Here is a 24,777-nt window from a genome sequence, read left to right as displayed (position 1 = left end):
AATGTAAATGAATAAAAAAAAATCAGCAAAGAAATGTGGGCCAAATCTCATCCACAGCACAGTAAAATTCTCATTCATTGTCCTGGCAAACATTTATGACTATTATTGCCCCCAAGGGCTGCACAATCTGGTATTAGCTTTAGGCCATAGGATCAGGTTGGTTTGGTTAGTTGTTTTACTTTAATAAAATAAATAATCATTTGAAAACTGCATTTTGTGTTACCTCAGGTTACCTTTGTCTAAAATTAAATTTGGTTGATGAAAATGATTTTAGATTTGAGTTAACTGAAGACCCCTGCGCTAAAGGAAGGACGCCCTGCAGGGGAACCACAGCTCCTTGTGTACAATCTACACACCGACCATCAAGGTAGTTTTCCTTCCCACTTGTGAGGCCACTAGTTTCAGGTCAAGAGGAACAGGTATCGTTTCCCTGTAAGTTACGGGATGATTGTTATTTTCCAGTCAACGTGGCCCACATCCACTGAGAGTGCTTGAACCACAGATTGTTCTCTGATAGTTTGCTGTGCACCACTTGTCCACTTCTGTTCTGTGGGCAAATACCACAAAGAAAGACGTAGATACAGTCTACAAGCTTAAATAAAAATGGGCCTTCAAATCAGACTGTTTTTTAAAAATATTTATTCCCAGGCTTGAAGAAGTTAAACTATACAGTATTTCACAAGAAACCGAAAAGTCAAACAAAAGGCCAGAATAAACAAGACGTGTCAATCACACATGAAAGAAAAAAAATCACAAGTTGGGGAGCTTCAAAAACTTGCCGTAGAATAAATTCACTGTTGTGCTGCGTTTTTTCATAAGCATATGTCTCGTGTCTACTTTGTTAATCTTGCATGCCAAGTGTTGTAGATTATAAAGTAAATGAGCTGCATTGAGAATGCAGCGCCAGTAAACGAAATGAAAGAACTACTGTTACCTGTGAATAATAACCATTCATTCAGACTGGCTTATGTCGCAGACATATCAGTGTTTGTCTTAGGGGCCATTCTTCCTGTGCACCTGTGCTAGTACTTCCTGTCTCAGCTTGCCCTCCTCTCCGCTCATCTCCCCCACCCTCAAACCGCATCCTTCACACTGTCACAATAATATTTGCTGAAGAAGAAAAAAATAACATCTTACTCCCCAGTCCCTGATACAACAAGCGTGTAAAAACGTACAGGGTCTTCCCCATCTCAGCCCCTCACTGCCTAAACCAGTCATTTACAGTACACATGGGTATTGCAGTTTTAAGGCATGATACACATTCACAGCTTTACATTCACATTAATATCCTTCTTGCTTATGTGCTTGTGTGGTGTGGTGGCTATGTTGGCATGCCTTTCACTCCTGAATATGCTGTATGGGTCTCTGAGAAGGATAGTCAATTGTTGGAGAGGTGTTCTGTTCTTGAATGTGATCGTAGGCTCGCAGGTAATGCCCAGCGTTCTGCTGGTAATAGTAGACCAGCTTCTTGGCAAACATTGGCTCCACCTGAAAAGAAAGAAAACACAAGAAACAAAGATCATGGTATCCTGATGTAGCATCCAAAGTAGGAAAGATTCATCTTAAAAAGAAGCCAAAAGCAAATATTCAAATTTACTTATTTATTTGATTTTTTTAAATAAAAATGAGGGCTTGAGCTGCTAAGCTTATTAGATGTTGAATGTTTCTCTGTTGTTTGTCTCCTCTAAGGCAGCTGTCATCGAATTACTTACATCTGTTCTAATAATTAAGATGTTTAAATCCATGACAACTACAATTTATAAAAATTAAGGATGCACAATATATCGGCATTGACATCGGTGTCGGCCGATGTTAGTCATTTTTTAGCATATTGGTATTGGTCCGATAAATAAAACTGGGCCGATTTTGATAAGCAATATTTATTACCATCTTGTTGCTGTTTGTGTTTCAGGAGAGGGAGGGGTTTGGCCAGGTGGTATTTGTTTGGGCATGTGACAGTGATGGTGATGCAGTGCAGGACTCAAATATTGGTATCGGCCTGAAATTTCATATTGGTGCATCCCAGATAAAAATAACTATGTGACTAACAAACAGTTGAGATCATAAGGTAGATGTAGGTTTAATGAAACGGGAAAATCAATTAAATTTATCAGTAGATTTTAACAACTGTCACTCATCACAAGGCTTGATAAAGAAGTCTCACTTCAGCATTTTGCAAGTACAGTACTACAAACTGTCTAAAAATATCCATACACGCTAAGAAAGTAAATACATTTGTCTATTTATAGTCTGTGTATAGGTGTTTTTTCTATCGGCACTAAAACAAGACCACCTCAGGGAACAGGAATTAATAAATATCTGTTCAGTCATTCATTATTATAACAAACGCTGCCTGCTTTGGAAGCAAATCAGTAGTGGCCATTTACTGAATTATGTAATTACGATGCTGCATGATCCCTAGTTGGCTTGGAAAATATCTTTATTTACACATCAATTTACTGTAAATTCAGCTTTATTAATCATATAATATTTTTATCATTTTTTCTACTTTTAAAAACTGTTTTAGTTAACAAGGCAAAGATTTTATGGCTTATGCTTACTTGTGCTGTGATGAGCTTCCTGGGACGTTGCGGATCAGGATATTCATCTCCAAAGCAAAGTACCACCTGGTGTCTTGGAAGGTGACGACCATTATGGGCAAAATCTTGTAGATCTGAAAGAAGATTAGAAGAAGAAACAGATACATAAGTGCTTACCTAACATTTGGCCACCCAAAGACTCCAGCGTGTCACATTAAACATTTAAAGAACACTCAGAACCCCTTTTTTACTGTATGACATATCCTCAGTCAGAATGACTTTTCTGGTAACTACTAGAGAGTTTGATGGAAATTCAAAGCGAAATGGCACAGAAAACGGTCTCTAAGGTGGTGTGGACCACATGTGGGTGGGGACTCCACACACTTTGGCCCCCTGCTGAGAAGATGAACCACTTTTTTGTTCTACTTCAACAGTGAGAGAGGGACTTACCCAGCTCAAGCACCGACAGCATCTCTTTCATCATTGTCATCACAGGCATAACTATTCCAAGTAACCGTAACCATCATTTGTGAATGACTGGTGGAGCTAGTTTTTGATGAACAGAAGGATTGAAAATTGTTTTCTTAAAAATAACGTATCTGATCTACTTAAAGGGAGGGAAATCTGTATTTACAAGGTGGGGGAAGTTTTTCTTTTCCAGTACTATTGGAACGGCTCTCCATTCCATTTATTGATAAACTGCATCTACTGACATGTACAGACCTATGACATAAATAAATGTAAAAATCTTCAGAACAGTTTTAAAATGTAAAAAACTAAGTAATATTTACTTCAAAGGAGCCCGACTTACACTTTTGTTTTATGAGTGGCCTTGAACAACAGTTGTGGAGGATTACTTACATTTCTATATGTTATTATTTCTATAGTTATTTTCAGTCCAGATCCAATATTTGATCATTTTAACAAGGAATTTTCTTTATCTATTTTTCTATTACTTCACCTTACACTGATTTGTGAAACATTTAGAACAAACAAATGCAAGATACTCAAAGGATGAACTAGTATTATGTTGACAAAAAAGCTACTTCTAGGCTATTTGACGTTTCTACAAATGTGTCCAATTTAGTTATTGATTCTTTAGTTGCATCTCTTAGGACAGCACATTTGGGCAAGTACAAAATAACATATTTACACCAAGATTACTCCCAAAGAGCTATTAGACAAGGAATTTTCATATCTTAGCATGGTGTGCTTGATGTACTGAAATAATTTGAGGAAACTGAGCTTACAGAGGATAAAAGAAGAAGTGGCAGGCCTAAAATACTAGCAGATTAACAGTATATGAACAGGCTGAGAATCAGAAAAAGAAATTGCAATGATCTGACACAGGACCTCAGAGATGTGTCATATTCTAGTTGATGCAAAGTTGCGATCATCTGCTTACCAATAAGAAACTGATGGGTGTCAAACAGTTTGCATGGGTGCTCCTTCTCCAACTTGTTGGGTTTATCCACATATGGAGCCAGAGGTCCTTCCCAGTACACCCGTCCCTGACACAGGCGCTTGGCGTAGAGCCCATCAGCCGTCATCCATAGGAGCACCCCTTTCTCCAGGATGTTGGGAAGCATCTCGGCTCCTTGCCTCTGAGACTCGGGGTAGGGGGAAGGAAAAAGAACGATTTCCGCGCTGTTGTGAAACTTGTCCTCTGGGCATGGAGAAGAGGAGGAGGAAGAGGATGGGGAGGCGGAGGTGATCCGACAACCTTCTGGACTGGTGACAGTGACTTCTTTCACCAGTGTTTCTCTGTAGTAAAGGGACACATGCAGGCTGACATCTGTCAGGAGGAGGGAGAGACAAGTATTTAATGAAGGCACCAGAAGACAAATGATAGTAATTTCTCTATTTACTCTTGTCATTTTAGGAATCTTTTTTGCTCTCCTAAATTAACCATATGAGATGGCTGAAACTAGGGGTGTTTGTAGTTCCTTATCACAAAATGGAAATTGAGTGAAAATAGTGCACAAAATGCATGAAAACAAGAATTGACTGTTTCTGTCTACTTGTAATTGTACAGGTTTCACCTGATATGGCATTGTTGTGGTCCATTGTATACATTGGTGGCTGAGACTCTGAAAAGTACGTGTGGAATGAGAGCTGAAAACCTGGAAATGAAAAATAAAGCAGGTAAATGAACTGATAATGAACTGAATGAGAACATGCAAAAATATTCAAGACTGTAAAACAACACATTTGCAGAAATATGTGTACCACCCAAAAAATCTAAAGAATTAATTTTGTCAAGATATATGCTTTATAGATAACATTTTATTTTTACACATACTAGTAGACCAAGCTAATATGTAGAAATCTATTAAATAAAATAACTATGAAGCTCTTAATTAGCATTTTATTTGAGATTTAGCTTTCATTTCTTTATTTTTACATTTCTTTCTACTTTGAATAGACAACATCATGGATCTCAATGGCTTTAACTTTATTTACCTAAACGTTCAAAATAAAAATAATCTCCGTGCAGCATACAAAAAAAGCAAACACACTTAATTTAAATTACATTACATGCAATCCAATTAATTTCAATTGCTTACATGCTTACCATTTTCTGTGTGCGAACCAGGCCAAACTCGGCTGATCGGTGACTGGTAGTGGCATTGACCGTACTGCAGGTCTGCATGTTGTCCATGGTGATTTGCGTTAGAAAGAGAATGTTGTTCTGGCGGTGCATGATAATCTCTCCAGTCCCTTCTTTCTGGAGACACCACAAAGCTGGGTACCTAAGGGGGGAAGGCAGGGGTTGTCACTCAGAAAAACTAATGATTTTTAGGCTGATTGTTTGTGGCGCATTGCTTTTAGGATTGTTGCAAAATCTACTGACCTGGTTGTGAAGTGACGTATACGGCGGAATATATCCAAGTGGCTGGGATGGTGTCTCCTCCATGCGGCTCATTTTTATACCTGCAAATGGTCAAAAACAGATACAATTATGTCAAATCTTTTGCCCTCAAATATTATAAAAACTTTTAGGGATTATTTCATTTAACAGATTAACAACAATCAGTAAAATTGATATGTGATTTGCAATAATATATTTTGAGCTATGTTGGATTCAGTGTGAACATGTTTCATGCACATATACAATTGCTCTTTTTATTGAACATATGTCTTGCAGAGAGAGTGCAATGGACCACAGAGTGCATCGAGCTCATGTTGACAATTAACATAAAGTCCATGCAGCCAAAACGGCTCATGTGTAACAATGGCTGTTGTATGATGGTAGAAACTTAGTTATGCAAGGCTGAGGTTGTCTTGTTGTGTTTTGTGCACTCTGCGCTTAGTAACCGAAGCCCTCTAAAAAAAGCACTATGGCCTTTTTGGTTCATGCGTTTGCTTCCTGTGCTTCCTGCCTCACCAGAATCAGCAGTGGTGCAAAAATGTATGTGAAAAATCACCAGCAGAGAATAAACAGTGCAAGTTGGTGTGTGAAATGCACACGTATTGTGCACGTTTTTGCAACTGCATGTGCTTGTAGCAGACTTTATGGTGTTCTCTCAAAATCTAACCATGAATCATTTTACTCTTACCACTTTCTCTCAATTTGGATCCTTTTAACACTCACCTTTTTTGGCTCCCTCTGGAATGATTCTGTAAACTTTGTATGGGTCTGAGATGTCCAGTTGGCTTCTTTCCACAATTTCATCAAAGTCGTTGCTCTTATTAAGGGCACAGCGTAGTCTGGTTTTCCATGTGGGGGGATCTGGTTTGTCAACTCCTTCCTTAAATTTTCCCTTGAACATTGCCCATGCCTGTTAACAGCAACATCAAAAAAATCAAGAACTGAATAGATTTATTTTGAACTTCCTCTTTGTTGGGGACAAACTAACTTGAGACTGTTACTCAAAGAAAAAATATTATTTTTAAAGGAAATCCTTAAAGTTTATTACTATTTTATACAAATGTGCAGAATTAGATTTGCTTGGCAACAAGTGTAGATGGGGTTGCCCAACCTTAAAGAGTGCCGCGTCCTCGTCTCTGTTGTAGTCCTGTTTTCCTGCGTGTTTCCACGGAATCCTAAAGATGGTTTTCTCATCGTTTTCCCAAACCAGACCAGGATATCTACTGCTGTCAATCTGCTCTATCAGCCACTGCCTCAGCTTGCCGTTGCCGCAGCTGCCCGACAGACCATTGTCTTCATCCGGGTTCATCTATCCAAATGAGTTAACATTAGTCAAACCAGAAATGTGGCCACATTAAGATTTTTACTGTTACAATTGATGCTTCCTGAAAAGTTTTGAAAGACAAATAGGATAAATGCAGATGTTAAGACGCCAGATTTAGTTTAAACCAGTTATAACAAGACTTTCCAGTTAATAGCGTGCAGTATTGCGCTGTAGGAGTACCCAACAATGTATTTCATTTAGTAATAATTGCTAATTGGTTTCTTGACCACCGCGTAATCTCTCCTCTTTACAGTACATCACATCACTTTGATAACGTGTTACTGACACTTTCTAAATCCTTGTCTAACATATGTGTGCATGCACATTTAGTTTAAAGTATGCACGCATGGATGCTGAAATGATTGATTTCCCTCATCACGTTTGGTGGAGAAAATTAATCTGACTCATTTAAGACAAATGCATGAATAATAACGTTAATCACCAAGCTATAAAAAGTTTAAACACAACAAATGAAAGATGGAGTTCTAAAGATATTTTAGTGGTGTCTAAACATTATACCAGAAACCATCCAACAACAGAAATACTTGATGAAAGTTGACTTTTTTTTTTTTTTTTTTTAACCGGGTGCAGAAATGCTCTCCTGACAGAAACCTTGAGTTGATGCAGTAAAACTTTGCCTTGTGGTTTTAAAAGAGAACTAGTATTAAACGGACTGCTGCAGCCTACCTTTAGAGATGTAGGGTCCACCGCGGAAATCTGTAATGCAACTTTCGGGGTCCTATAAACGTTATTGCGTCTTTTCTTTTTTTTTTTTTTTTTTTTTTTCCTCTTACAGGGAGGAGTCTGTCAAAGGTTCTAAAGAAGATGGGGAGCAAACGCGCCTTCATTTCTGTAAAACTCAGCTCAACCCACGCAGCTCCGAGGTGGGGAATCCCTTTAGTGGCACCCTGCGCCCAGACCAGGACGAAATGGAACAATCAATACCTGTACAGTCACAAAAATATCCCCCGTTTTTATTTTACAAAACCACAGGTCCAAGCTATTTTCCACCGCAAGCTACGCTTTGTGGAAATACTTATAACGCATTAAATGCTAACATAATGTAAATTCATGAATGACATCAGCAAAATATATGTAAAAAAGCACGTACTTGGAAATAAAAAAACACCATATTGGCCAACTTAGTCTCCAATACTGCCCCCCAGTGGTTGCGTATGTCATAATACAGAATGTATAATTTTTATGGTAAATTCTAACAGTAAAAGATAATTTGTTATGCTTTTCTTGAGTTTATGGAGACAACTGAGCCAAGGCTGATAACAGGGTGTGATCTTGGTGTTTATGATGCCACCATGCATGACCTTCCTTGCACATGAGACAAACAGGAAGAGAACCAGGAAACGGAGTAGCAAAAGCATAGTCTGTCTTATCACCTTCAACATGACAGACCATCGACCGACAACCTCTACCCATGCGCTTGGCTTTACATCTTTTATTTATCAAATTAAGATCATACAGTCACAATGAAAAAAAATGTTTGCAAGTAAAGAAAGAAAACATCTTAGACACATTTTATTCAATAAATGCTAAAAAGGTAGATGCAAGGCATGTAAGAAGTATATTTCCCATAATAAATGTCCATGGTCATTGAATGTGTGAGAAAGATTCACAGAATAAAGCATTTCAGAGCTTGTTCGACTTCCACTCAGGTGCAAAAGTCTTCAGGGTGTCATCAGCCCTGTTCAAATATCTTCATACAAAGTAGATGCATGCTTTTCCAACTCCTCTTCATTGACTTTCCCTGGCCAGTAGTTTAGGTGTATCAGCCTCATCATTGAAGGGGTTGTCCTCATATTCATTTCGAAACCATTCCCTGAACTTACGGGGGACAAAAAAAAAAAAAAAACATTTAGTTTGTGGCAATGTGAACAAGAACTACAAATCACATGGAGAAATGCACAGATCATCTTTCGTTGGAATCTTTCTATTGATTGTATCAGACCAGTCATCTGCAGGTATAAAAAATCTTTTCAAGTCATTAGTTTTATCAAAACTAAGAAGTCCCACCCTTTTCGATCTATAAACCCGTCAAATAACAGCAGGCACATAGGTGCAAATAAATAAGGTTAGCGATACGCAGATTGTTTTTCTCTTTTATGTGTAACAGTCTGTACAAAAAACTCACCCCTTCAACTTGAGTATCCTCAAACGTCTGCAGCTGCGTCTGAAATCCCAAATTGGGGTTGGCACCCGGCCGCACCACTTTGACAGCATCGAGGGCGTCCTTCCAACCCAGGCCCATCACTGTCATGATGTAAGCTACCACCAGGGTGACACTGCGAGACTTTCCTCCCAAACTGAGGGAAGACCAGGTTACATGAATTTCACAATATTCAACACACTCCCGCATTTTGGTAAAATACTACATTTTATAAATTAGAAGTTGAAATTGGGTAAAACAGAAGTCACACAAACTCATCACACTGTGAGGATATTATGAAACATTTTTATTGTTTTATCGCAAAATTCTTCCAATAACCACATCTTTGAAATCCATTCGACTTCTGTTGTTTCTTATCCACCACCCGTATAAAATTATTTATCTGCAGCAGTCTTTTCAAATGCTAATAATAGAGTTCAATTGAATTTAGAAACCTATGTAAATAAGCTCAGTTTCAAATGGACACATGTTTTTGAACATGTATTTCTGAATATTAACAGCAAATAAGACAAAAAAGTTTTACAAAGAAATCTGAAAAGAATTTTAACTGCATGTCAGCAGAGGTGACCTGTTTTTGGGCAGAGATGTGAGGAAATAAGAGGCGAGCAGCGAGACACCATGAAGTGAGACTTCAACAGGAACTTGGTTGAAAGCAGAAAAGATGAAGCCCTGAAAGATCAAAGTCCTTACAGATACAGACTTATTTCAAGTAGTGCATGAATGTGAAATGGAAATAAAATGATACATGGTCTCAATTAGGTTTTTTTTGTTGCTTTTTTACAAATTAAGCTCTATAAAATGTGGCTTGCATTTGTATTCAGCCACCCAGAATAAATGTTTTGTATGACCACATTTTGCTGCATGTCATTTGAGACAAGCAGCGAAATATCTTTTATCATTGCTTTTATAATTTTGTGACTCAAATGTTTGCAAATTCTTCAGCTTGACAAAATATCTCAAATCCTGTCAGATTGGATAAAGAGTCTGTTAACAGCAAAGTTCAGGTATTGCCCCAGTTCACGTTAGGCCTGGACTTTGACTGGGCCATTCTAACACATGACTATGATTTGATCTAAACTACGCTACTGTAGCACTGGCAATATATGTTTCGGTTTTTTGTCCTTTTGGATGGTGAAGCTACGCCTCAGTCTGTATTAAGTTCGACACATCTTCCCATCATCTTTGACCAGCTTCCAGTTCTTTGGCTAGTAAAAGCAACCCCACAGCATGGGGCTTCCACCACCATAATTAATCACACTCATGTTTTAAGGGTGTTGCATGCATGCCAAAAAGTTAAATGTTGGTCTTATCTGACCAGTGTAGCTTTTTCCACATGTTTGTTTTGCTCCCTACATGACTTCTGGCAAATGTGAGATGGGACATCTTATGACTTTCTTTCAACAACGGCTCTGTTCTTGTCACTCTTATGTAAATGCCAGATCTGTGGAGTGGAAAACTGATAGATGTTCTGTTGGCAGAATCTCCCACCTGAGCCTGGGGGAATGTGTTGATGGTAACTCTGCAGCTCCTTCATAGTTACCACGGACCTCTTGGCTACATCTCTGAGTAACAGTCACCTATTCCAGCCTGTCAGTGTATGTGGACAGGCATGTCAAGGTTAGCAACTGTGTGTGTTCTAGGCATGCAATGATATGAAGATTTTGATTATTGTAAGCAAATACATCACAATTATCAATCTCATGGTTTGGTTAAAATGTGCTGAAAATGATTTCTTGTAATATAATATAATATAATATAATATAATATAATACTACCCACTATGGAAGAGGCGGTACAGATGATAAGCACAGGACTACTAAAGATGCTTTCTTCTTCTACATATAGTGACAACAAAAAACACCAGAAAAGCCTTCTTTGTGCAGTTATTAAGTCCAAAATACAGCTACATTTAGCACTGTGCTTATTGGTGGTTTAAATATTACCATTTCACTGAGCATCTAAGACACTACTTTCAAAATCTTTTAACTTTTAAACATAGTAATTATCACATACAGTATCAATGGTAATCTCATTTTAAACCAGTATTACTAATTACAAGAACTTTAATGGTGGTCAATATTTTGTTCAGTAATATTCTCTAAAAACAACCTTGGAGAACTTTCCAGAACAGCTATAATGCTGAGATTAAATTATACACAGATAGGTTTTGTTTACTGATTGGCTTCCGAAGGCAACTGGCTGTACTAGATTTTATTTAGGGGTATCAGGGAAAAGCAGACAAATGCAAACCACACTTTTCAGAATTTTATTTGAGAACATTTTAAAAACCATGTATCATTTTCCTTTTACTTCATAATTATACACTACTTTACTTCACTCTAAGAATGTAAAAATATTGTTTTTTTTTTTATGTTAAACCTTTAAATGTAAATCAAATTCAATGTATAAAACAAAAATGAAAGTAACCCGTCATCAGTGTTTAAGCTTTTCTGAGTAACCGTGTTTCTCTGAGTCAGAACAGTTGGCATGGTAAAACCTGCTTATTTATTGATACACCCTACTATAGCCGACCTTCTGAGAAGTTTTAAAGGCTAGACCAAGCACTACCAATCAATGCTTGTTTGCAGCTAATAAACACCTATAAGCCGACATCAATATGGCCATCTCAGTTAGCAGCAGTTATTTTCTGCACGTGTCGACACCCTCCTGAATTACAGCGTGAGACGCAGATGCCACATCCAATCGGTAACTGCTGTCGGTCATCACTGAATTTGCATACTCTCACTCGCACTTAAAACTGTGCACTTATATTTATATTATATTGTAGATATGTTTATACTGTTTAATTTGTACTGTATTGCACCGACTACGCCAAAACAAATTCCTTGTATGTCCAAAAACGTACTTGGCAATAAAGCTTTTCTGATTCTGATTCTGATTCTGATGATGGACTGTTAGCTCAGATAAGCTTAAATTGACAGAGAATGCTTCATTTTCTGCCAACTTTCTATTGGAAAGAGACTAGAACGGAAAGTAAATTTAGCAGAGCTGAAAATATTTTAAGTTTCTTGTTAAAACCTTAACTGAAGTTGAAGACATTTTATGACTTAAAGACTTAAATACAGACTAAAATATAAAAATAAGCATTTATCAAATGTGATACTTATCAGATTATACTGTAGCGAGTGACAGAAAAATGAAACACATGAACTACTGGCTTAAATAGTGGAAGTGAGATAGAAACGTTGATTAAATACACACATTAAAACTAAACCTGCTTTGAATCACTGACCTTTAGAAGCATTTATTTGACATGAAATTATGTCGAGAAACGTTTGACTGAAGAGGCCTGTATAAATAGCCAAATGGATTTCTGAGAAGACCCTCTGTCCAACCAAATTTAGCTCTACCCTGTGAACACTTAAGTGATCTATCATACCACACAAACACAATGTGGTAGGACTTGTTACTGTAGTCTGTTTTGGGAAGTTCAAGAATAGGCCTTCCTTTTTCTTATTAATCTTGCCAGTGCAGCAGTTACACATGGCTTCACTTGTGAACATTAATCAGATATGTAAAGAAAAACTAAATACACAGAAACATTTGTGAATGCATCGCAAAAAAAAATAATTATAATTGTTTACTCAAGTAATACCCAAACTCAGTTCTTGTCCTGGTGTCATATAACCTTAATTCTGGCTTCCATGGAGAGATAAAAAGTGATTTTGCACTCACCAGTGAACGAGGCAGCCTGCTCCTTCCAGCCGAGACTCGTGCATGAACATTATACTCTGTTTAAAGTGCTGAGTTCTAAGGGGCAAAAACAAAAAAACTAAACAATTGTTTGTACTGTGAAAACTACCCACATGCAAACAATACAGTTAATTATTCCTTACACATTAGAACACAGTTGGCAGGGGTGTTTTTTTTAAAGATCCGGCACAAATAAAAGAATACCAACAGACTTGTAGCTCAGTGAGAAGCTCCAATAAGTCTTTCAAGCTGAAATACATATTCAAATAACTGACACAAATATATAAGGTTTGATAAATGATAGAATTTTTCATGTCTGTAAGAAAATTGCAATTGCAAATCATCCTAGTCAAACTTAACCCTCTCATTACCCGCATGTTTTGCTCTTTAAACTGGTATGTCAGTCATTTGTTGGCATTGAAAAATGGGCGGTAGCTTTCACTCACTGCCTGAATTTCTTGATAATTTAAAAAGCAAAAATAAAAAAAATATATCAAAACGAATAGTTTGGCTAGATACAGCCATGGAACTAGAATTAAGTTATATTTTGACTCAATATTTTTATTTATCCTGCTTACAAATAATTTTTAGAACTTTTTCTGGCTTGTCCACATAATCTCAGTAAACTGTGAAAAGGAAACAATCTCCTCTTCAGAAATCTGTGGCTTTTTACTCCTTCCAACCTTTGCTGTTTGAGAAACATCAGTTCACGTCAAAGATAGATCTTTTGTTACTCCTAGGTTCCCATGAGCTTCTTTGTATCCTCTCAGCCAATTCTGCTCAAAGAGTAATCTTATTCTGGTTCGAACTTAATCTATTTGCAAGTGGTTCTTCAGATACTTAATATTATAATTTAAATGAGAAAAAACACCATACAAGCGCAACCCTTTACATATAACTCATTTATGCCAAAGGAACGGTTGCTCACCAACAACTCAATGCAGTTGTGTTACTCTGGTCCGTCTGAGATAATGAGAACGCAGTGAAATGTTGAGCTTGTTAAACCATATCATTTACAGTGCCTTGCGAAAGTATTCGGCCCAATTTAACTTTTCAACGTTTTTTTGCATATTTCAGGTTTCAAACATAAAGATATAAAATTAACATTTTTTGTGAAGAATCAACAACAAGTGGGACACAATCATGAAGTGGAATGAAATTTATTGGATGTGTCAAACTTTTTTAACAAATAAAAAACTGAAAAGTGGGGCGTGCAATATTATTCGGCCCCTTTACTTTCAGTGCACCAAACTCACTCCAGAAGTTCAGTGAGGATCTCTGAATGATCCAATGTTGTCCCAAATGACTGATGATGATAAATAGAATCCACCTGTGTGTAATCAAGTCTCCGTATAAATTCACCTGCTCTGTGATAGTCTCAGGGTTCTGTTCAAAGCGCAGAGAGCATCATGAAGACCAAGGAACACACCAGGCAGGTCCGAGATACTGTTGTGGAGAAGTTTAAAGCTGGATTTGGATACAAAAAGATTTACCAAGCTTTAAACATCCCAAGGAGCACTGTGCAAGCAATCATATTGAAATGGAAGGAGGATCAGACCACTGCAAATCTACCAAGACCCGGCCGTCCCTCTAAACTTTCATCTCGAACAAGGAGAAGACTGATCAGAGATGCAGCCAAGAGGCCCATGATCACTCTGGATGAACTGCAGAGATCTACAGCTGAGGTGGGAGAGTCTGTCCATAGGACAACAATCAGTCGTACACTGCACAAATCTGGCCTTTATGGAAGAGTGGCAAGAAGAAAGCCATTTCTCAAAGATATCCATAAAAAGTCTCGTTTAAAGTTTGCCACAAGCCACCTGGGAGACACACCAAACATGTGGAAGAAGGTACTCTGGTCAGATGAAACCAAAATCAAACTGTTTGGCCACAATGCAAAATGATATGTTTGACGTAACACAGCTCATCACCCTGAACACACCATCCCCACTCTCAAACATGGTGGCGGCAGCATCATGGTTTGGGCCTGCTTTTCATCACCAGGGACAGGGAAGATGGTCAAAATTGATGGAAGATGGATGGGGCCAAATACAGGACCATTCTGGGAGAAAACCTGTTGGAGTCTGCAAGAGACCTGAGACTGGGACGGAGATTTATCTTCCAACAAGACAATGATCCAAAACATGAAGCCAAATCTACAATGGAATGGTTCACAAAGAAACGTATCCAGGTGTTGGAATGGCCAAGTCAAAGTCCAGACCTGAATCCAATCAAGAATCTGTGGAAAGAGATGAAGACTGCTGTTCACGAACGCTCTCCATCCAACCTCACTGAGCTCCAGCTGTTTTGCAAGGAAGAATGGGCAAGAATTTCAGTCTCTCGATGTGCAAAACTGATAGAGACAAACCCCAAGTGACTTGCAGCTGTAATTGCAGCAAAGGGTGGCGCTACAAAGTACTAACGCAAGGGGGCCGAATAATATTGCACACCCCACTTTTCAGTTTTTTATTTGTTAAAGTTTGACACATCCAATACATTTCATTCCACTTCATGATTGTGTCCCACTTGTTGTTGATTCTTCACAAAAAATTAGAATTTTATATCTTTATGTTTGAAGCCTGAAATGTGGCAAGAGGTTGAAAAGTTCAAGGGGGCTGAATACTTTCACAAGGCACTGTACATGTTAACCAGCAGAAAATGAACCTCAGACAATCACAGAGAACAGCTCCATGTGAATGCCCTCCTCTTTCTGTTTGTCTCTGCTTTATATTGTTAAATGCTGTGCTGTGGCCGGGTTACTCCTTGCGGAACCCGGCCAGGCCAAGCCCAAATGAGAGACGCGAGGCCATCCCTCAGTGGGCCCACCACCTGCAGGGGGAACCATGACGGACCGGTGCAAAGAGGATCAGGCAGCGGACGAAGGTGGAGATCTAGACGACCCAATCTCCGGACGCTTAAACTGGTTCTAGGGACGCGGAACGTCACCTGAGCTTGTGCAGGCGGTCGAGAGATATCGGCCAGAAATAGTAAGACTCATGTCCACGCACAGCATGGGTTCTGGAACGCAGCTTCTCAAGAGAGGCTGGACTCTCTTCCACTCTGGATTGCCCCAAGGTGAAAGGCGGCAGGCTGGGGTGGGTGTGCTTGTCACCCCTCAGCTCAACCGTCTCGTGTAGGGGTTTACCCCGGTGGATGAGGGGGTCGCATCTCTGTGCCTTCAGGTTGGGGAGAGGTCTCTGACTGTTGTTTCAGAGGTATAGAGTCGGGGGCCTTTATTAGAGGTCATCCGGTCTCTGTACAAGCGGAGCAGGACTCCAGAAATTAGAATTTGAAGATGATGCGGTCCTGCTGGCCCCCTCTATCCAAGACCAACAGCATGCACTGGGGCAGTTCACAGCCAAGTGTAAGGCGGTTGGGAGTCTGCCCCTCCAAGTCCGAGGCCATGTTCTCCATTGGAAAAGGCTTGCCTTCTTCTGGTTGGGGGGGAGTTTCTGCCTCAATTGGAGGAGTTCAAGTATCTCGGGGTCTTGTTCACGAGTGAGGGGAGAAAGGAGCGGGAGATCGACAGACTAATCAGTGCGGCCGCCGCAGTAATAAGGATGCTGTGCCGGTCCGTTGTGGTGAAGAGAGAGCTGAGTCGACAAGCGAAGCTCTCGATTTACCGGTTGGACTACGTTCCTACCCCTCCTTATGGGCATAAACTTTGAGTCATGACCAAAAGAACGAGATCCCGGATACAAGCGGCTGAAATGAGCTTCCTCCGCAGGTTGGCTGGGCACTCCCTTAGAGATAGAGTCAGGAGCTCCGCCATCTGGGAGGAGCTCGGAGTAGAGCCGCTGCTCCTCCACATCGAGGGGAGTCCAGAGAGGTGTTCCAGGCATGTCCCACCGCGAAGAGACTTAGGGGAGAGCCCAGGACACGCTGGAGGGACAACGTCTCACGAATGACCCGGAAACACCAAGGCCCCCCCGGGAGGAGCAGGAGGAAGTGTCTGGCGAGAGGGATGTCTGGGCGTCTCTGTCAAGCCTGCTGCCCCCGCAACCAGGTCTCGGATAAAGCAGAAGACAACGAGTTAAAGTGCTGTGCTCTATGATTGGTACTTACATTTTATATGTGGATGTGTCCGGTACTGAAAGGTGGAGATGGGTCATCCCCTGGTGGACAAACATACTGGTTACCCATGACCTGCACTGAAGTATTTGGAACAAATGTTCTTCCAAATTGACACATTAATGGTTTCACAATAATACCATCACTCTTGCAATAAAACCATCATTCTTGCAACTGGATTAGGTAGAAATATAAGTAAATTAGGGGCCACATTTTCTATAAACAGTGCTGACAACATTTATTGGAAATCTTGGAAAAGATGTGTTAGCCTTTATATAAATTCATTACTGATTGCAGTGGAGTCTAATACTTATGATTTTAGAAAAGTCTAACCTTTAATTTGGACATATTTATTTGGTGGGGGAAAAATCCTATGTTTAGAAATAATTGTTTTGAGCAAAAGTAGTCGTGGCACAATTATTGGTACCCCGAACAATCACATTAAAACAAGTATAAATGAAGCACTTTTATTTATACTTCACTTGTTTTAATTGTTTCTAGTAACTTAATTAAGAATCCAGAAATTTCTGTTTTTCTTGGGGTATAACAGAGACCCCATTCAAGTACCCATATTAGGATGTCCACAAAATGCATTTAAAAGCCTTCAGCTGATCCAAAATGCTGCAGCAAATGTTCTGATGAAAATTAAAAATAGAGATCATATTTCTCCTATTTTAGCCTTCCTTCATTGGCTCCCTGTTAAATCCAGAATATAATTTAAAATTCTCCTTTTCAGTTATAAAGCCTTTAATAATCAAACTCCCAGACATCCAAGCTCCCAGTTTTAGCAGACACCCTGTTTATTTTTAAGACTAGGCTGAAAACGTTCGTTTTTTATAAAGCTTATAGTTAGAGTGGCTTAGGATATCCTGAACTATCTCTGTAATTATGCTGCTAAAGGCTTTGGCTGCTGAAGGACATAATGACCACTTTCACTCTCTCTACTACATTATCCTACTACTCACTAAATAATCTGCTTTATTTGCTTTATGTTTCCTCTCAGTTTTTTCTCTTCATAGTAGCTACATCTGGCCTGGTGGTTTTGTTTAGCTGTGCCATCTTCCTGGCTCATGTCCTAATTGATATATTTAACACGTCACTGACCTATGCTTTTGTCCCATCCTGTTATCATCATACCAGTGCCCAAAACAGCCACAATTTCCTCACTACAACAATTACCGCCCTGAGGCACTCACTCCCGTCATGGTGAAGTGGTTCGAGGGGCTGGTGAAGGACCACATCATCTCCAAATCACCCCCCTCCCTCTTTTGATCCATTTGTTTACCGCTCCAACCACTCCACACAGGATGTTGTTTCCTCCACACTCCACCTGAGTCTGGAACATCTGGAGAAGAATAATAGCTACATGCGAATGCTGTTTCTGGACTTCAGCTAAGCATTTGATACGATCATCCCACAGAACTTGGTGAGTGAACTGGTCCCCCTTGGACTCAACACCGCCCTGTGTAACTGGCTGCCGGATTTCCTCGCAGACAGACCCCAGTCTGTACGGGTCGGCAAAAACACCTTCAGCGTCATCTCCCTCAGCACTGGCTCCCCCAAGGGCTGCGTACTAAGCCCACTGGTCTTCACCCTGATGAAGCAGGACTGCCATGCCAGGTTCAGTAAGAACTTGGCACGGCACGGTGGGTCTTATTAGAAATAACAACGAACTGGTACAGAGAGGAGGTGAAACACCTGGTTGACTGGTGTGAAACAATCTAACGAATGTCAACAAAACAAAAGGTATTGTTGACTTCAGGAAAAATCTGCCAAGTCACACACACACACCCCCCCCCCCCCCCCACCTCATTACTGACGCTGCAGTGGAACGGATCAGTAGCATCAAATACCTGGTGGTGCAGATCACACCTCTGCTCTTGTGACGAGAGCACAGCAGCATTCATATTGTCTTACATATACTTTTTTTTCTCTATATGATTTTTTAATCAATTTATTTATTTGCCACATTCCTTACTGTTCTTCTATTCTTTTATATATTTTTTTTGTTCTTTTTTTATATTGCATATACTTATATTTATACTGTCTTGCTTTTACTTGTTTTTTTTTTGTTTTTATTTGGAGCCTTGCAACAAAATCTCGCTCAAATGTACATGTGCAGTTGAATGACAATAAAGTCTAAAAGTCTAAGTGTAAACTCTTATTCTAAAGTCTATGGCTAAGTCTAGGGAGGCATCTGCTGAGCTACTACTGCCAACAATTTAACATTCTTCTATAGATTATAAACTTGACCCTGGCTTTAAAAAATGTTTAAGCCTGTCTCTCTCCTAGATGTAGCTATTGGCTTTACTGTGACTAACTGTATGCCCACTCTTTCATACTCTAGACCCAAAAACTGGTTTAGAGCTTATCTGCTTAACCGTGATTCTCTCCTAGATGAAGCCACTAAAAGAACTACTATTGCCATTAACTTTTTACTTTTCTTTCACATATAAAGTAATCTTAGATTAGTGCTTCTGTCTTATTTTTGTGTGTATGTTCTGTCTTCTCAGATCTCCAGTCAGTCATGGCAGATGGCTGTTCACACTGAATCAGGTTCTGCTGGATGTTTCTTCCGGCTAAAGGAGAGTTTTTCTTACCACTGTTGCTACATCCAAGCTCAGTATGAGGGATTGCTGCAAAGTCAGCGACACAATGCAAATGATCGTCTACTGTCGCTACATGCTCATCCAGGAAGAGTGAATGCTGCAAGCCAATGACTTGGTGCAATCTGATGGGTTTCCTCCAAACTTCATTGTTATAGACCTACAGCAAAGTGTGACATCCTGGGGTCAACAAGTCCCTATCAGAACCATTAAATGCTATTTACTTCCCAATTGGTTGTTTGGGAGGCATGTCCTACCATCATATATGTAAAATGTGCCAAAGTTGCTAAACTCTTCTGGGACTTTAACAGGTATCGTGTGCATCTGTCACATGACACTGAGGTTGAGCTATTTCAAACCAAAAATACTTTCAGTTGGTTCTGATAAAATAAAGGAAAAAATCCTCATGCTCAATGTTACGTACGGCACAGGATCTGTGATGCTGTGGTTCTCTGTTTATTCCAAAGGCCATTGGAACCTTGTTGGAGTGCATTGCATTTGTAACATTTCGAAATACCACAATATTGCCAAAATATTTGCCTGTGTTCATAATGCAATGTGCATGGCCACTGAAAATGTGAGTTAACATTTGTGTACGTCTGTATCACTTTCAACAGTGCTTCTGCAGTTAGAAAACTACTTTGGACTGCTTAACCATCCATGTGAATTACTAACCTAAAAAAAACATGTAAAAGGGCCAGTTCTAATTTATTTTATACTGCTGTAGTCATATTAAGTCGTCCTGATTTGCTGTTTGAGCATACCGATTCACTTGACATGGATAAGACCAACCTCTTGTGATGTTTTCTCCCATCCATCCATTGTCTTCCGTTTATCCGGGGTTGGGTCGCGGAGCAGCAGCCTAAGCAGAGAGACCTAGACTTTCCTCTCCACTGTCACTTGGGCCAGCTCGTTTGGGGGAATCCCAAAGCGTTCCCAGGCCAGCCGAGAAACAGTCACGTTGACCAACACAACCCTACAACATCCAGAGCCAGAAGGTACTCTGGGCGAATCTCATCCACCCCCGGGGCCTCACCACCAAGGAGCTTTTTAATCACCTCAGTGACTTCAGCACCAGAGATTGGAGAGCCCGCCCCAGGGTCCCCAGGCTCTGCTTCCTCAGTGGAAGACGTGCCGGTGGGATTGAGGAGGTCTTCGAAGTACTCCGCCCACCGACCCACAACGTCCAGAGTTGAGGTCAGCAGCACACCCTCTCCACTGTAAACAGTGTTGGTGGTATACCTCTTACCCCCCCTGAGATGCCAGATGGTGAATCAGAATCGCTTTGAAGCTGTACGGAAGTCGTTTTCTATGGCCTCTCCGAACTCCTCCCATGCCCAAGGTTTTGCCCACCCGAGCCGCATGCCAGTGCCCATCAGCTGCTTCCGGAGTTCTACAGGCCAAAAAGACCCAATAGGACTCCTCCTTCAGCCTGACAGCATCCCTCACCGCCGGTGTCCACCAGCGGGTTCGAGGATTGCCGCCACGACAGGCCCCAACAACCTTGCGACCACAGCTCCGGTAAGCCGCCTCAGCAATGAAGGTGCGGAACATGGCCCACTCGGACTCAATGTCCCTCACCTCCCCGGAACGTGTTTGAAGCTCTCCCGGAGGTGGGAGTTGAAGCTCCGTCTCACAGGAGACTCCACCAGGCGTTCCCAGCAGACGCTCGAGATTCATTTGGGTCTGCCAAGTCTGACCGGCATCCTTCATCACCATCGAAGCCAGCTCACCACCAGGTAGTGGTCATTGGAAAGCTCCGCTCCCCACTTACCAGAGTGTCCAAGACATGCGGCTGCAGACCAGATGACACGACAACAAAGTCGATCATCGAACTGCGGCCTAGGGAGTCCTGGTGCCAAGAGCACATATGAATACCCTTATGCTTGAACATGGTGTTAGTTATAGACAATCCATGATGAGCACAGAAGTCCAACAACAAAACACCACTCGGTTCAGAACGGGAGGGCCATTCTTCCCAACCGCACCCCTCCAGGTCTCATTGTCATTGGCAATGTAAGCGTTGAGGTCCCCCAGCAGAACAAGGGTGTCCCCCAGAGGGGCACTCTCCAACACCCCCTCCAAGGACTCCAAAACGGGTGGGTAGTCTGAACTGCCGTTTGGTGCATAAGCGGAAACAACAGTCAGAACCCATCCCTCCACCCATAAGCGGACGGAGGCTACCCTCTTGTTCACCGGGGTGAACCCCAACGTACAGGCGACAAGATGGGGGCCAACAGGTATGCCCACCCCAGCTTGGCGCCTCTTACCAAGGGCAACTCCAGAGTGGAAGAGTGTCCAACCCCTCTCAAGGAGACTGGTTCCAGAGCCAGAGCCGTGTGTCGAGGTAAGTCTGACTATTTCTAGCTGGAACCTCTCTACCTCGCACACCAGCTCAGAAGAACAAGAAATGATTTAGAAATGAAGAGAACATAGTCCAACAACATGAGGAAAAACATCACATAAGCTAAAATTGAATCAAGTCAAACATCACAGGAAGACAACACAACAAAACTAAAATGGTATTGACTAAAATAGAACTAACAATGTTAAGTGCTTTGTCAGGTTAGTTATTTGCATGAAAGATTTAGTAGTTTTGAACATGCAGAAGCACTCCTAACAGACAAATTTAAATGTTTACTCATGCATGTATGAATATAGGCAAACATTTTTGGCATATTTGGAACCCCATATATCTCAGTTTAAAGGTTGGGTTTAAAAAAAAAACATCTGATGTGTGATTATAATAACTCCACAAATGTTCTTGTGAGTATTTTACACATCTTCATCATGGGTGCAAAAAACTGGATGCATTTCAGAATGCCAAAACCTAAAATGATGCTCACTTCTTAGATATTTAATAGCAGTTTAGGAGTATTGTTGGTGTTCCACAAAAGGACTCTACACAGTGGATACTGGCTGCAACAAGAACAACTATCTACTCTGACACCCACACAAGCTGACAGCTCAGCACAACACCATGACTACATCGACTGCGGATGATTGGCACTTTTCAGGATACTCTGAGAATCAACAGTAGCAGTGTTTTGCTCAGGAGGAGGATCTACAGTGATCGTTGGAGCACTTCTGGTCAGACTGGTCTGTCTGTGACTGGAGTCAACCAGTTGGTCTCTACAGCTACATTTATTTCCCCACTGTGCCAGATGACCCATGGCTAACTTAAGGTGCAGAGTTTTGTGGAACCAGCTGAAGGCTGGGAGGGTATCAGTGGAAAACAGGGAGCATCTCACCGTTATGCGAGGAGGAGCTTCCTCATGAATAGACAGGATGTATTTAATGTTGCTCTTGGCTAACTGATCTGTATCTTTTGTATCTGAGGAAAGCAGACAGGAACACGATAAACACTATCGAAATACATAAGCAAAGAAAAGGGAAAAATAAAGCTTGTACACACCGTTAAACGTCCCTAAGTACAAATCTGGGAGAACCTATAAAGAAAGAGAAAACAGAAAACAGATACAAAATTTCAAACACATTTTTAAAGAGAAAGTGATAATTGAAAATGCATTATCTGGCCTTTAAATATGACTCTGAGATAACCTCGTTCTCAATGTATACACACGCGGTGTTAGAACAAAAAACTTTTAACAAATGAAACTAAACATTAGTCAGATAAGCAGTAGTATTAGAAAACACCACTAAATATGAAAAACTCACACGCGTTCTCTATCAGCTAAACTCGTACCTTATTAATGCCGTTCACCATGCTGTAACTCCGAGTCTGAACACCAACACTACAAACAAATAACGCACACTGTATCCCTGTTAGTTAAAGATGTTTATCTCGCCTTTCAATCGCTTTCAAAACCCAGCGTTCAGTGAGAGAACAGGCACCAGCCTGAGTATGAGTCAGGCGATCAAAATCCGTTGCCCAAGCTTCTTCCCGCAAGGTATCTTGGGAAATGTGGTTTACACATGTGAAACGGATCTGAACCGACGACTTTATGAAAACAATACAGGTCCTTCTCAAAAAATTAGCATATTGTGATAAAGTTCATTATTTTCCATAATGTCATGATGAAAATTTAACATTCATATATTTTAGATTCATTGCACACTAACTGAAATATTTCAGGTCTTTCATTGTCTTAATACTGATGATTTTGGCATACAGCTCATGAAAACCCAAAATTCCTATCTCACAAAATTAGCATATCATTAAAAGGGTCTCTAAACGAGCTATGAACCTAATAATCTGAATCAACGAGTTAACTCTAAACACCTGCAAAAGATTCCTGAGGCTTTTAAAACTCCCAGCCTGGTTCATCACTCAAAACCCCAATCATGGGTAAGACTGCCGACCTGACTGCTGTCCAGAAGGCCACTATTGACACCCTCAAGCAAGAGGGTAAGACACAGAAAGAAATTTCTGAACGAATAGCCTGTTCCCAGAGTGCTGTATCAAGGCACCTCAGTGGGAAGTCTGTGGGAAGGAAAAAGTGTGGCAGAAAACGCTGCACAACGAGAAGAGGTGACCGGACCCTGAGGAAGATTGTGGAGAAGGGCCGATTCCAGACCTTGGGGGACCTGCGGAAGCAGTGGACTGAGTCTGGAGTAGAAACATCCAGAGCCACCGTGCACAGGCGTGTGCAGGAAATGGGCTACAGGCGCCGCATTCCCCAGGTCAAGCCACTTTTGAACCAGAAACAGCACTGGACTGTTGCTCAGTGGTCCAAAGTACTTTTTTCGGATGAAAGCAAATTCTGCATGTCATTTGGAAATCAAGGTGCCAGAGTCTGGAGGAAGACTGGGGAGAAGGAAATGCCAAAATGCCAGAAGTCCAGTGTCAAGTACCCACAGTCAGTGATGGTCAGGGGTGCTGTGTCAGCTGCTGGTGTTGGTCCACTGTGTTTTATCACAATGCAGCTAGCTATCAGGAGATTTTGGAGCACTTCATGCTTCCATCCGCTGAAAAGCTTTATGGAGATGAAGATTTCATTTTTCAGCACGACCTGGCACCTGCTCACAGTGCCAAAACCACTGGTAAATGGTTTACTGACCATGGTATCACTGTGCTCAATTGGCCTGCCAACTCTCCTGACCTGAACCCCATAGAGAATCTGTGGGATATTGTGAAGAGAACGTTGAGAGACTCAAGACCTAACACTCTGGATGAGCTAAAGGCCGCTATCGAAGCATCCTGGGCCTCCATAAGACCTCAGTGCCACAGGCTGATTGCCTCCATGCCACGCCGCATTGAAGCAGTCATTTCTGCAAAAGGATTCCCAACCACGTATTGAGTGCATAACTGTACATGATTATTTGAAGGTTGACGTTTTTTGTATTAAAAACACTTTTCTTTTATTGGTCGGATAAAATATGCTAATTTTGTGAGATAGGAATTTTGGGTTTTCATGAGCTGTATGCCAAAATCATCCGTATTAAGACAATAAAAGACCTGAAATATTTCAGTTAGTGTGCAATGAATCTAAAATATATGAATGTTA

At 40.7% G+C, this 24,777-nt stretch overlaps 2 protein-coding genes across 2 annotated transcripts; both read right to left on the bottom strand.

The window, feature by feature from the left end:
* Nucleotides 1-622: 622 nt before the first annotated feature.
* Nucleotides 623-8,021, bottom strand: irf4a (interferon regulatory factor 4a). The gene is made up of 9 exons (XM_047369029.1): nucleotides 7,424-8,021; nucleotides 6,524-6,721; nucleotides 6,136-6,322; nucleotides 5,395-5,474; nucleotides 5,116-5,293; nucleotides 4,583-4,663; nucleotides 3,946-4,335; nucleotides 2,562-2,674; nucleotides 623-1,488 (listed from the first exon to the last, which is right to left on the bottom strand). Exons 2-9 carry the CDS (start codon nucleotides 6,719-6,721, stop codon nucleotides 1,339-1,341), a joined length of 1,377 nt encoding a protein of 458 aa, XP_047224985.1. The 5' UTR covers nucleotides 7,424-8,021; the 3' UTR covers nucleotides 623-1,338.
* A 153-nt stretch (nucleotides 8,022-8,174) lies between these two features.
* dusp22b (dual specificity phosphatase 22b) lies at nucleotides 8,175-23,224 on the bottom strand. Its single transcript, XM_047369030.1, has 7 exons — nucleotides 23,016-23,224; nucleotides 22,725-22,758; nucleotides 22,561-22,643; nucleotides 16,698-16,747; nucleotides 12,615-12,689; nucleotides 8,883-9,054; nucleotides 8,175-8,575 (listed from the first exon to the last, which is right to left on the bottom strand). The coding sequence occupies exons 1-7, from the start codon at nucleotides 23,034-23,036 to the stop codon at nucleotides 8,486-8,488; spliced, it is 525 nt and encodes a 174-aa protein (XP_047224986.1). The 5' UTR covers nucleotides 23,037-23,224; the 3' UTR covers nucleotides 8,175-8,485.
* Nucleotides 23,225-24,777: the final 1,553 nt, after the last annotated feature.

This window comes from Girardinichthys multiradiatus, chromosome 6 (assembly GCF_021462225.1).
Source record: "Girardinichthys multiradiatus isolate DD_20200921_A chromosome 6, DD_fGirMul_XY1, whole genome shotgun sequence".
Lineage (NCBI taxonomy): Eukaryota > Metazoa > Chordata > Actinopteri > Cyprinodontiformes > Goodeidae > Girardinichthys > Girardinichthys multiradiatus.
Note: the sequence above shows the minus strand (reverse complement) of the source record. Positions and strands in the feature narration are given on the sequence as shown.